This window comes from Austrofundulus limnaeus, unplaced genomic scaffold (assembly GCF_001266775.1).
Source record: "Austrofundulus limnaeus strain Quisiro unplaced genomic scaffold, Austrofundulus_limnaeus-1.0 Scaffold225, whole genome shotgun sequence".
Classification (NCBI taxonomy): domain Eukaryota; kingdom Metazoa; phylum Chordata; class Actinopteri; order Cyprinodontiformes; family Rivulidae; genus Austrofundulus; species Austrofundulus limnaeus.
This window is the reverse complement of record NW_013952627.1, coordinates 237,364-250,566: the sequence shown is the minus strand read 5'-3', so window position 1 is coordinate 250,566 and position 13,203 is coordinate 237,364. Positions and strand designations below refer to the sequence as shown.

The 13,203-nt window shown below is 39.2% G+C and overlaps 1 protein-coding gene across 3 annotated transcripts in view; it reads right to left on the bottom strand.

Annotated features, from left to right (window-relative positions):
- Positions 1–2,029: 2,029 nt before the first annotated feature.
- adora2b (adenosine A2b receptor) overlaps positions 2,030–13,203 on the bottom strand; it is a 28,270-nt gene continuing 17,096 nt past the window's right edge. For all 3 annotated transcript variants that reach the window (XM_014019619.1, XM_014019620.1, XM_014019618.1), the window contains one exon: positions 2,030–4,363. In XM_014019619.1, coding sequence (XP_013875073.1) covers positions 3,670–4,363 — 694 coding nt within the window. In that variant the 3' untranslated portion in view covers positions 2,030–3,669. The remainder of the gene's footprint in view (positions 4,364–13,203) is intronic.

The following is a 13,203-nucleotide window of genomic DNA, read 5'->3' as shown; positions in this document are numbered from 1 at the left end:
ATGTACTAAATCGTTGGCACACTCCTGTGTTTTAGCCCTTGAGGTCAGTCAGAGGCAGGACCGGCACAACAAACGCAGGGAGATGGTGACGCTGCTGAATCCAACAGGAAGTTTAAATATCAGTGCTATGCTCTGTAGTGTAGTGATGCTTTTCAGCTGACCAAAACTAAATATAAAATGTCAAAAACACGGTCAGTTCTTTCACAGGTGCTGAGCCTTATTTAAAACATMGCTAAAATATTTTGCTGATCCCACTCTACTAATTCCAGATGTGCTGTGAGATTTCAGTCTAATTTAAAATAATAATGCCACACTATGAGTTACAGTTTAATTTAAAACASTTCCCAGCATTGTCTGCTTTGCAGTTTTTCCTTTTTCCTGGACCATTTTTTTAAGAACACACAAGATTGTTGAGCTCAGTTAAAGTAGTTCATCATAAATACGCTTTAGTGCAACATATTTATCATTTTTGGCTTATTGGGGTTTTAGACTGACTGCCGGGGTGAGCTGGACTCCTAAAGCAGGTGAGCCTCATTAACACCCCAACAACTGAAAGCAAAAGCAGCTGCGAACTGCGCACCGCAGCGCAGCGGAGCGGAGACGCATGTAGTTTAAATCYGGGGTAAGTCACTAAAGCTGCATCCACGCTCTGTAAATAACACGTGTTTAAAGTGTCACCTGACATCCTGTCATCGACTGGCTCATTGTGATGCAGCTGAAAACACAAATTTATTTTCCTGAGCTTTTCATTCTTTTTCCTTTAAAAAAATCTTTAAGATCAAGACCTTATTTTCAAAGGGGACCTTTGTCATATAAGGATAATTCAGTCATAAAAAAACTTCCTGTGGAAAGTTAGAAACCATCATCGTCTTCTTGATAAACAGAGTTTCCATCAGACAGGACTCAGGAGCTAACGGCTAGCGTCAACAAAGCGAAAGACCAAAGTAAATGTCTTAAATCCAAGCTCCAAAATTTTGCAGACGTTCATCCCAATGCTGAATTTGCATTGAATGATTATTCTCATGGAGGTTTATGGTTGTTTGAAATAGAAGAAGCATTTTTAAGGCCTCTAGCAGGAATTTAATCACGTTTCTGCTAATATAACAGTAATGTTAATRGTGTTGGAGGCAGCTGTGGAGCAGTGGTGGCTGAAGGTCACAAGTTCAATCCCCCACAATGCCTGCATGAGCAAGACATAATTCCTTACCACTTCAATAGCTGCCTAATGCTCCACTCAGGTGTGTCTCACATATTAAAGGTTAAATGCATGGCACAAATATTATAGTATGGGAACATGCAATGATGACATCTAAAGTACKTTAACACAAACTGCTATGAAATGTTGAGGATTTGCTGCAAAATCTGCCTTGGGGGTCGATCCGTTGGGACCAGGGTTGGGCAAAATCATATCGTTTGCAATTAATCGTCAGAAAAACCGGTCACTGATCAATACTTGCCACTAGGGTTTGGCGATATGGGCAAAAAAATCATGTTTAATTGGGGTATTTAGCCAGTAACGATTAATATGATGCTTAATCCCCTGGAGTCCCTGGACGCCTGCATATCCTAGTCACAGGACCAATTTAAATCACTCGAGTAAGAAAGATTAGCTCTCCGTAAAAATCTGTTCTAAATTCTGTCATTGTGAAGCACAGACTTCAGGCTTTACATCAGTTTTTAAGTTGTGTTGACAGGCCAAGTAAAACCGGAGTTATGATAAATAAATTACAGAACTTATTTTTTAAATGTTTGTTAAATTTGAAGTGGAGAGGAGCACCGAGCGGACTGACAGGGGAAATCTCCAGTTACTCTGTCTGGCGGCATTAATCGTATTAATCATCAAGATCAAAGTTTTTCTGACGATTACTGTAATTGCACACAATACGATTTTGCCCAACTCCCCTTGCAGCTTTACRACTGTGATTCGTGCCACGTTATGGTAGTGCACTTCTGTGTGCAAGACATCAAGCACGCATGTGAGCCCAAACCATAAGAACAATGGCAGAAGACGGCGTGGAACAGCTAACCGTAACATTACGAACTTGTTTAATCACCTGAAACACAACAACAAACCAGAATACAAGGAAAGCCAGAATCTGCTACAACAAACACACCTCCAGAAGTGGAAACAAATCTACTCAGCTGAGAATCCACGATGCTCAGTCAGTCTGTCCCTTACAAAGCAAAGTCAGCACTGGAAGGAGATATTACGGGGTGGGCTGTGGCATATTGCATTACTAAAGATATGCTGTCACAACGTTGTGGAAAAGCTGGGTTTCAATTCACAGCTTATTATTTTAACCTGTTAGCTTCACCGATTCAGAGTCAAAAACATGCAAGTGCAATTGTCATCTTCTAATCATTGTTGGCTAAATGACACAATTAACCCYGATTAATTTCTTGTACTTGGATGGGAAACCAGAGTTGCGCCCACATTGGAACACGAACAACAGAACTTTTGACCATCATAGGCCGTCTTCTACGAAGGATGATCAAAAAAATAAATAAAACTTCGACTAGCCATTATTAATTCATCCTTACTGTTCMAATGAACCTGCTACTAAAGCAGAATTTGCAGTTGATGTCTAGCTGTCAACTCAGCAATCCTGCAGCATGTAAACTCTGTTTCTGTTGTTCAAAATGTTTTTCAGAACAGGTAAAATGTAAATTATTTGTAACCTTGAAGAAATCCATTTCAAAATGGCTAACTATCCCTTTAAGGTAAAGGCATGATTCATGGCTGCAGGTGAGTTTTGAGCTTTTTTTTTCCCCTCTGAGGCTGAATCTAATCATGATGTTTGTGTCAGAGCCACAGAACCACTTTCTGTAGAAGAAAACAGTGGCGGGCTCACAATGGGTTTGTGACCCCTGCAGTCATAAAATGATACACGGGGAAGGAAATGTTTTGTTTTTTCTATATTTTTCTAAGTACTTCTAATAAAAATGCTGTTTCTTAGCTCTGTGCATACATTCTTCCTGCCATATCTTATCCTACAGTCACTGGCACTTAGTAAAAGGAACAATTTGATTTAAAAAAATTTTTTTTTTTTACTTTCTGTGATATGTAAAGTTTCATTCTTCCATCTTTATATCATCCTAATTAAGCCACATAAATAAATACATAAGTATTGTCCGTCTCTGTATACAGAGGCAGTGATGGGTTTAAATTAATTTTAAAGGTTTACGAGCCAAAATAAAAATAATCACAGATGAAGAAACCTACTGTACCTTTTTAAACTCTACAAGTACAGATCTATTCACAAATAGCTATTTTGATCATTACATTCTCAAAAACAAGGTCTTGTAATAAAATAATTATTTAACACTGGCACTGAATGTCGACAATGTACACCAACAGGGCAGAAAAGAGTAGTGTTTGTAACAAAGTCGTTTCAGTTTGGATCCTCTTCACAGTCCTACAAATCCAGTTAGCTTCAACTCTTTTTAAATTAAACGCTTCACAACCCAAAGGTTTCATAAGACTTGCTGTTGAACACTGATCCCCACCTTCAACTCTCGTCACGATTTATAAATAAATCTCCACATTCAAGGCGTGATTGACATCTTCACATATCATCATACCCTTGTTCTGTAAACATTAAAAACCTCAGTAAAAAGGAAAGTCCAGACTCAACAGCTGACCCAGATCCCAGTCCCCCCGCGGCATGACTATAGCAGCGGGTCGACGGTCATGTGGATCTGRTCTCTGTGGCGTCTGCTGCCGTTGGAGCTGAGGTAAAGCTCCTCTTTGCGGCAGAGAAAGTGCTGGGCCAGGATCTTACGGAAGGTGTTCCTGAAGTCCTGGATGCGGTACGCGTAAATGATGGGGTTRATCGCAGAGTTGGCGTGGGACAGGATGATGGCCATGTACATGACCCCCTCCGGCTTCTTCAGGTCCTTGTAGAACAGCCCCAGGCAGTTGAGGATGTGGACGGGCAGCCAGCAGACGGCGAACAGTCCCACGATGATGGAGAGGGATTTGGCAGCTCGGATCTCCTTCTGCAGCAACCCCTGGTTTGGGCTGTCCCTGTTGCCCACACATTTGAGCTCAATCTGTCTCAGCTGCTTCCTGGCCACGGTGAAGATCTTCRCGTAGATGCCCAGCATTATGAGCAGCGGCAGCAGCACGCACACAAAGAAGTTGAAGTAGACCATGTACTGCATGTCCACCACGCTCTCAAACTGACAGTTGAGCTTGCAGCTCTGGGGTWCGCTGCCTCTGTGTTTGTAGTCTGTAGTGTTGCTGCAACTCAAGTACTTTGAGTTCCATCCAAAGAAGGGAATAAGGCCGATAACAAAAGAAAGGATCCATAAAATTGCTATGATTTCTCTGGCAGTCTTCCCCGTCATCAACTCCTTGTACCTGGAAGAAAAAAAAACAGATGTTACTGCCATACTCATGTTTGCACAGGTCAAAGGTCACCATGGTCTCAAAACCCCATTTTTTTATTCCAGAGTTCATCTCGACAGTAACATCCTGTCTCTGATCAGCATTCAAAAGAGCAGCAGAAAGATGGTCACTATAACTCTTATTTTGTCAGATACAGAACTGTTCACACTGAAGTTCAGAACCCGCAGTGAAGCTGAGATTAAAGATGTGTCTGAACACGTGGGACCCGAACCAACGTTTTTAAGTCCTCAGCACAATTTAGGGGAAGGGGGGGAGGAATCCACTCTGTCAAGAAAACTTTTCATCAAATGTTTCATTTGTAAAAACACAACAAAAGTGAATGGCCGCTGCTTTTCTTTCGCTCACTCATGCACACACAAACATTTAAACACGTTTAAAGCCAGGAATGCACAGAATGATCAGCTGCTACAAACAGTCTCTTCTTCCTCTGTAAAAAGCTACAAATCTGTGTTGACAACACTCACATGTTGTCACACACATACTCTGACTGTGCATTTTTTAACTACAACTTTTTTCAAATTTAAAGGGCCTGTGACATCAAATTTTTGTAATAAATGTGAATGCGTTTTTGGAAAGAGGACATTGCTAACATATTGCAAAACAAATTTAACGCCGTTGAGATGAACAATTGTTGAGATATTTGCATGTGAAGAAACAGGAAGTGATGTCAAAGGGGAATGTCTGCATGTAAACAGAGCGATGCTGCAAAATTTTGAGAAGAATCTGATGTTTCTTTAGATTATTTTGAGTCAGTTGAAGAAGAGTTTAAATAAGATTGTTTCAATCTTTTCTTAAAGAGTTCCCTTTTGATGTCACTTCCTGTTTCACTTTGCTGAGCCAAATTCAAGAGAAAATATGCCAGTTATGAGACAAAAATGTGTAAAATCATGTGTATTGTGCTATTTTTTAATATAAATACGTTTTCTTTGACTTTTTGTATTTGAAGGATATGCATGTCACAGGCCCTTTAAGGTTTTAGAAAACAGGATATAATAAGATGAATCACCTGGCTGTACATTAAGAGAAATACACAGTCAGACAAACAACAATGTTCAAAAATAATACACAATGTTACAGTTTAATTAGCAAAGTCAAACCAATGTAGAACAATGTGTAAACTAAATACATCCTTGCTGCTTTGTGTAAAATAAGAGAAAAATCTCAACCTAAATTTTTTTTAATTCCCAAATTTTGAGAGTTTAAAGAGTTGTCTCTTTTTGGTAAGCTTAGTCAAATGATTTAAGCTTTCACTAAACTCCAACAAGATGTGAGTCGACTGTTCTGTCATCATGTACTTTGAGACGGTGTTTTCTCACGGAGTGTTCACCGTCAAGGAGAAACCGTGGGGGGAGAAATCCTTATAAGTCCTCCCACTGCAGCACATGTAGGGGGGCACAAACAGAATCAGCGAGGTTGTCAGACTAGATGTTTATTTTCAGTCGATGGAGGAGATGGAGGAGGAAGATCTGGCATTTCTCTTCGAGGAGAAGCGCTACTTTGTAAATTTGTCAGAAAGAGACCATCATCATTTATGACAGATGGTGCGGCAGCAGGAATGTGCCTTTACTCTGTCCAGCCGAGGCGTACTCCCACCCGGTCAGCACAATCATGGAGCTGGTGGTTGTCTGTGATGTTTCCTGTGTTCACAAAATCCACAAAATTCGACCATCTTTCTGAATTTTATTCAGCAGCTCCTCTGCAGCACTTGAAGGGGTAATTCAGTCACTGAATCAGATGTGTTGGAGCAGTAAAACAAGTGAAATATGAAGGATAGCAGCCCCTGAGGACCAGGACTGGACACACCTGTGTTGCTGTCCTCAGTTCAGACTACACATGGGCCGGATACTGGTTTCAAGGTATACCGTGATATGAAAATGTCACTAAAATTTTCTGTCATACCGTTCCAAGTGTTTTGTTTCTTTTTCCTCCGGTCTGTGCAGCTGCAGACTTTCCCCCGTGCATCCCTGCAGAGCTGCCTGTTGTCACTCGCAGCTCTGTGGAGGTTGTGTGATGGTGGCTAAAGTAGAGAGTTCCCCAAACCTTTTCCCCGTTTAAAATACTTAAGATGCCGTAAAGACGACAGCAATGTGGACCGTGGAGGCAACACGTCTAACATGATCGCAGCTCCAGGTAAAGTTTATGTTATCTTTGAACGAGCTAACTTTAGCATCAGATTGTGAAACATCACCGTGTTGCTGTGGCTTAATGCGCTAATCACAACTTGTTTGCGAAACTGTTTGAGTTGTTGGATTGTGTATTTGATAGGTTTTAAGTGAAAGGCGATAAAAYTGAATGCCTCCTTTAGACGAGCAGCTCGTTAGCTAAATGTGCGTTTCATAAACACGCATTCATAGTTGTGATTTCTGTAGTTTGTGTGCATATAATTATATAATCTTTACATCAAACACCCATTTGTCATTTAAAACACAATAAAAACTCCCAACATGAGAATTTACTTTAATAAAAGGACTAGTCGTGCATTATACGCTAATTTGTTTTAACTAATAAAGCAGTAGAAAAACAGTTATCCTATTAGATGTAAACTATACCAAGATAAGTTATTTGCATTAGGTGTTAAAAATCACAAGTATAAATGCACACAGGTAAATAAAATTTCAGCATAACACCTCTGAGATAAAAAAAAAACAGCTTCCAAAAATAATTAAAGTTGAATATGATAATAGAAAAGATGTTTTCCTTTTTTTAATACAAAATTCAAAACAAACTTTTTAGAGCTGTAATCATGACACCGTCATACCGCAAAACTGTGATATTTTTGCCCAAGGTACTGTCATAATTTCATGTCGTCCCATGCCTAGTTCAGACTCATGTTGCGTACAGGCTAAATCCTCTGATATGATCTACTATAAAGAAAGTCCATCAGTATTTAAATGTTCTCTGGTGTCTCTGGGTTCAGAGGAGTTTTTAAATTAAACAAAGATTCTCCCAGCTGATAAGCATCTTAAAAAAAATCTCCTTCCTTCAAAACCATATTTGCTGTGTTGATGTTTATTGGTGTGTCCACACAAATACTTCCTGTTTAGGTGTTTTCCCATGGAGTTTAGTCCACATTTATGCCCACAGTAGTCGATGGTTTCACCTAATCTGCTCTTTCTGTTCTTGGCAGTTCTACTTGAAAATAAATGTCTTCCTTCAACCAAATCCTAAAATCCTAAGATAAATCGCAACCAGTTGCTGCTTATTGAGCTTTTGCACCTCCGAAAGGCAGGAGTTTTGTCGGCTTGCTGCTCTGCATCGTTCAGGTGTGTGTGTTACCACAAAGAGGAAAGACATCAGCAACAACCTGAGAGAAGCAGCTGTTTCTGCCCATCAATCTGAGAAGGGTTAAAGGTCAGTTTGGAGTCCATCGCTCTACAGTTAGAAAGGTTCACAAAACATTCAGGACAGCCGACACTTTGTAAGAGTAAATGTCAGCAATGAACTTTAAAGTACCTGTGACATGCATATTCTGCAAATACAAAAAGTCAAAGAAAACATATTTACATTTAAAAAAGTTTGAATAATATGCATAATTTAACCCATTTTGTCCCATAACTGGCTTATTTTTTTTAAACTTGGCTCAGCCAAAGTGAAACAGGAAGTGACATCAGAGGGGAACTCTTTAACAAAGAAAACTCTCTGGTCTTTGTTTATTGAAACACTATTATTTGAACTCTGACTCTTCTCTCTGATAAAGACTCAAAATAATCTAAAGAAACATCAGATTCTTCTCTACAGTCTGGGTTGTTAGTCATTGTAGCAAAGCTCTGTTCACATGCAGACATTCCCCTTTGACATCACTTCCTGTTACTTCACAGGCAAATTTCTCAACAACCGTTCATCTCAGCAACATGAAATTTCTTTTGCAATATTTCATCAATGACCTCTTTCTAAAAATGCATTCATATGCATTACTAAAATTTGACATCACGGGCACTTTAAATGTTCAAATTCAAAACACGAACAGATGTCAACCTCAGACTCTGCAAACCTCAGTTCAGTGTTCCAGATCATAACAGGACAAGAACAAAAACAAACAATTTTTCTGTTGTTGAATCAAACTGAACTGTACGTCGATTTTTAACAAAAACTCAACGCACAGCAGCAAGTTTTTCAAAAGCCAAACAAGARTCAGGAATCTTTAGTGTCATAATGCATTAGCAAAATTTTGTTTGGTGTTCTCAGCTCATTACAAMAAGAAACAAAAAGTCTAAACAATGTTTGGAATAGCCTCATACCAACTATCAAACACAGGARGAGGGTTGATGATTTTGTCTTGTTTTGCAGCAGGAGCAGCGTTCACACTGCAGGTGAATGCCACACAAATCCCTTTTCTATGTGTGACCCTTATCAGATTTTTTCCTGACAGTCTGAAAGTGACAAATCAGATTTTTTTTTAATTCRACTTGGGTCTTTTCATTATGTGGCACTAAATCAAATACATATCTGATGTTTTTCAAAGCAACTGCATTCTGAATTATCATGGGGATATACGGATCGATCCCAGTAATAATAAGGACTCTAAGCTTGCAAAGAGTTTTTTTTTTGGTTGAAATTGTAGGAATGACCTAATGTTCTTATCTGCATTTTGACCTTAATTTTGTTCAGTTTGATTAAGTGTATCAGAGTATTTTATATCCTGACAAATAAAACCTTAAAACCGAAAGGGGCTCTCCTTTTTTGCATTACTTTCATGCATAATCATAAACATATACATAAAAATAAAAACGCTCTCAGGCCACAGAGGTACATCCTATCCTGTTTTATAAAACCAGAGCATTATTGTTTCTGTATTACTATGGAAATGAAGGAGGGGCTTATAGAAAAAGCTATATAGAAAGGCTATAAATGACTTGCTGGAGCCACATCAAATGTTGTTTTCCATTTGATTTTCATTCTCCACACAATTACAATCTGACTGAAGCATCAACCCTCATGCTTAGSTTCCTCCTGAGGACACTTTTAGCTTCAAAATGAAAATGTGCTCTTACTGCATCGCAAACTGCTCCTCACATCCTCCTTCACTTAGAGCCAAAGCATGTGTTAATCTGGTTCACACAGCACACCAACAAAGCACCTGCTAAGAAAATGAACCAATTAAATTACACTGAAAGACCGATCTGCATTAAAAATGAGCTTTTTACAGCTAAGTCACACAGGAAATGTGCTCCACCTCAACTTTCCATGTGATGTTAAAGCAAAGTGTTTGATCAACAATTTGCTGGCTCAGCACATTACCATAAAACCACAGGCAGACTGACAGCAGGGGCACACAGAGGCTTCAGATCGAGAAGCAAAAGGTGAGTCACCCCCGTGCTGACCTGACTGTCCCCATCATGTGAAGAGCGCTGGAGGCAAAACACACAGTTTCCTCAATGATTCAGACGCGTGGCCGCATGCTAGTGACTCATAAACACACACACACACACACACACACACACACACACACACACACACACACACACACACACACACACACACACACGCTGGAGTGAGCCTACCATGAAAAGTGACACAATGCATCTGATAACTGCTGCACAGGACAAGAATACATCACATCCAGTACTTATATTCTCACAAAGCACCATGATGCTTTGCAGACATTGGTTTAAAAATTTGCACATTTTCACCCCTTTTACCATCCGACTGTTCTTCTTCTGTTTCCTGCACAGTGTTTGATATGGTAAAAACCAATGCAAAAATACACCAATACATTAATTATTGGGAGCAGCAAATTGTCAGATTTTTTTCACAGAATCATTAATCAAAGTTTAAACGKGTCACAGAAAGTTTTACTTTATGACTGAACTGATATTTTTGGTATTCTTGTTTTTGAACAGTTGCACGTTAGGTTTTATAGTTACTGTCAGAGACAGTAATCCCAATTATTCGTCATGCATTGTAAAAAAAAAAACTTCAAAATTTACAGTACTTTCAGTACTTTAGTATTTTTGAAAGCACATACTCCAGTACTTTAACTTAAGTAATAATTTGACAGAGCTCCATTTTATTTGACTCAAGTAAGGCAAACTGAGTGCTTTGTCCACCATTGTTTACTGTAAAACTGGGGACACTACCCAACTTTCAGAGTCTACAGATTTTAAAAACACGGAGTACAGATTAATAAACTGGTTTCAGAAGATTTTTGCATGGATAACAAAAAAACCTAAACTTGTCAACCCAACTAAAGCCAACAAAGCATCAAACTGAGGACAATTTTCTGACTGCTGATGTTGTCTGCAAGGCCCACCTCTGGTATTTGATTAGCCACCCCAGGTGCCACCCCAAAACACATCTTAGATTTTGTATTTGCATTTAGATTTTGGTAAAAATTGTTGTCAGATACTTCAGTATTTTTACATTTTACAAATATAATTTCTCATTATTTTATAATAACCCTAACCCTAACTGGTGACAAATAAATGTTTGGATCATTTTTCAAAAGAACAAATATTCAATAACAAGTCTTTTAAGGCAGGTAAGAAAAAATAAATAACTTTTGGAAGTAAAAACTTAAGATTTCTTAATATTTATTAATGGTACCATCATGGTCCATCCTGTGCAGAATGACAAAATGCAAAATTATTTATTTACTAAAACCTCTAACTTTGCTCCAGTTAATTTTAGGAGCATGAATCTTTGCACAGGTACTGTCCACAAGTGGATTTATGGTTTCTAAGAGTTTTTAACCTGATTCATTATGGTTTTAAATGGGTTATATACTATCAAATGCAGAAATGAGATGGACGGGAAAAAATCATGTTCCATCCTCAATATCTCTAGAGTAGAGTTTGTAAAAGCTGAGATACACACAGCTACATTTCAGCAAGGTAGTTTGAGAAAAAAACATCAAGAAAACCCYTTGGGGCTTAAATCACTGCAGACACACTGATGTTAATCTTATTCTTTRGTTATTTCAATACAACTTGTGGACAGCAGCTGTTTGTTTAAGGTTTAATTTCTACTCTGCATTTCTGTCTGCCTATCTTATTAAATGTGCTGCCAGTAAGTGAAAGACATAGGTGTGTTTACCACACTGTGCAATGACAAACATGTTTTAGGTGAAAAACTACCATCATAGCCCCCTCCCTGCCCCCCCAAAAAAGCCAGCCCTGCCCTTACAGAGCCTATAAAAACATAAATAAATGTTCATTTCTATTTACAAACTGTTTTCCTCCCAGCACCAGCAGCACCAGCTGTGCATCAGCTTGTGTTTCAGTGTGAAGCCCAACCAGACGGACTGTAAATAACTGACAGGAAAATRCTGGCAGCCAGCTACTGTTGGTATTTTTTGCTTTGTTGGGTGTATTTATAGCAGCTTTAATGTCTAGAAAAAGGAAACGTCACCAAGTCTAAACTCATCTCTCTTTTTAATGTGATTTTGATGGAATATTAGACTTTTGCTACTCATGCGTTGCTTGTTCTGGTCTCCTCACTGGATTTATGGGTGGAAACATGATAAATTAACAACCAACTCGGTCTGTAAAAGGCTGTAAAGCAGCGAGTGATGAGGAAGTGGGTTCAGTCTTACTGATGACAGCCAGGAAGTCTGTGCTATAAAGGCCCACTGTCAGAGGGAATTTACCAGTAAAATATAAGTCTGGTTACCATATCAACACAGATTAATTCTTAATCATTAGCCAGGTCTGCCTCTGTTTTCATAAATGCCTGTTCTGAAGTGGTGTGCCAGCCCCACCCCCCATCCTGTGACCCCTGCAGGGGTCATGGYGAGCTGGCTGGGGAGTCATGAATATTCCAGTTTGGTGCTCAGAGAAGCAGCGGAGGAAACCGCGGAGCTCATTGTCCTCTCATTACCACCACTTCCTGCTGTTCAGCCTCCATCGTCTGCTTCCCCCTTTYTTTTAATCACAGAGTACAACGTGCAGGAGCTGTTTCCCACAGGGCCCATCTCCTGAACATCGCTCCCCGCTCCCTCCTCGGAGACAGGGGACGAACAACCAGCTGAATGGATTAGCTCCAGCATGACGACAGCACGCTGGCATCTATCTTTATTCTGCTTTCTTCTCCTGCTTCATTCTGTGCCGCTGAGCGTCTGCCCTGCAGCCACTGACCTATGCCACACACACACACACACACACCAACTAGACACTCACAACATCCGCTTTGATGTCCGGCTCTGTCCCCAGAACAACTGTCCAACAGGTGGCTGTTCAAGCTGACAACAAAGTGTTCATGTGCTGTGTGTGCAAACGCAATTGTTTGGTCATAAACCATATTTAGAGTGAATTTCTCTACAAAACAACAAGGCGAAAAGGTGATGGAAGGTAGAAAAAACATCTGATAACAAAGCAACATCGTGTCRTTTTCTGTCTTTATACCTGACTAATTTATTACTAAACATTATACAACTTATTACTCCCCTGGGCCCACCTAGTTTTAAACAAACCCTCAGGTTTTTAACTAAGTAAGAAACAATTTTCACTTTGGAAAATCCAGGAAAAAAATGGCTTTGGAGCAACCACATTCATCAAAACAGTCTTCATTTCCTCCTGAATCTGGGCCAGCTTCTTATTAAAACAATAATTTACTGATAGAAAATTTATCAAGAAAAGTTGAAGGGTGCCAAATTAGCTAATGCCTGAAACATTCAGCATTATTTTTTATTTAGCAAACCCTGTAGTTATTTGAAACTTACTTTTCTTTGACAAAGCCAGACTCTTATTTTGAAGGGCATCTATGAACTTTATTCTCTTCCTATTTACTCCAAACCATTATTTTTTTTTCTTCAAAGTTTTTTTTAATTATTTTTTAACAAAAACAAAAACAAAAAC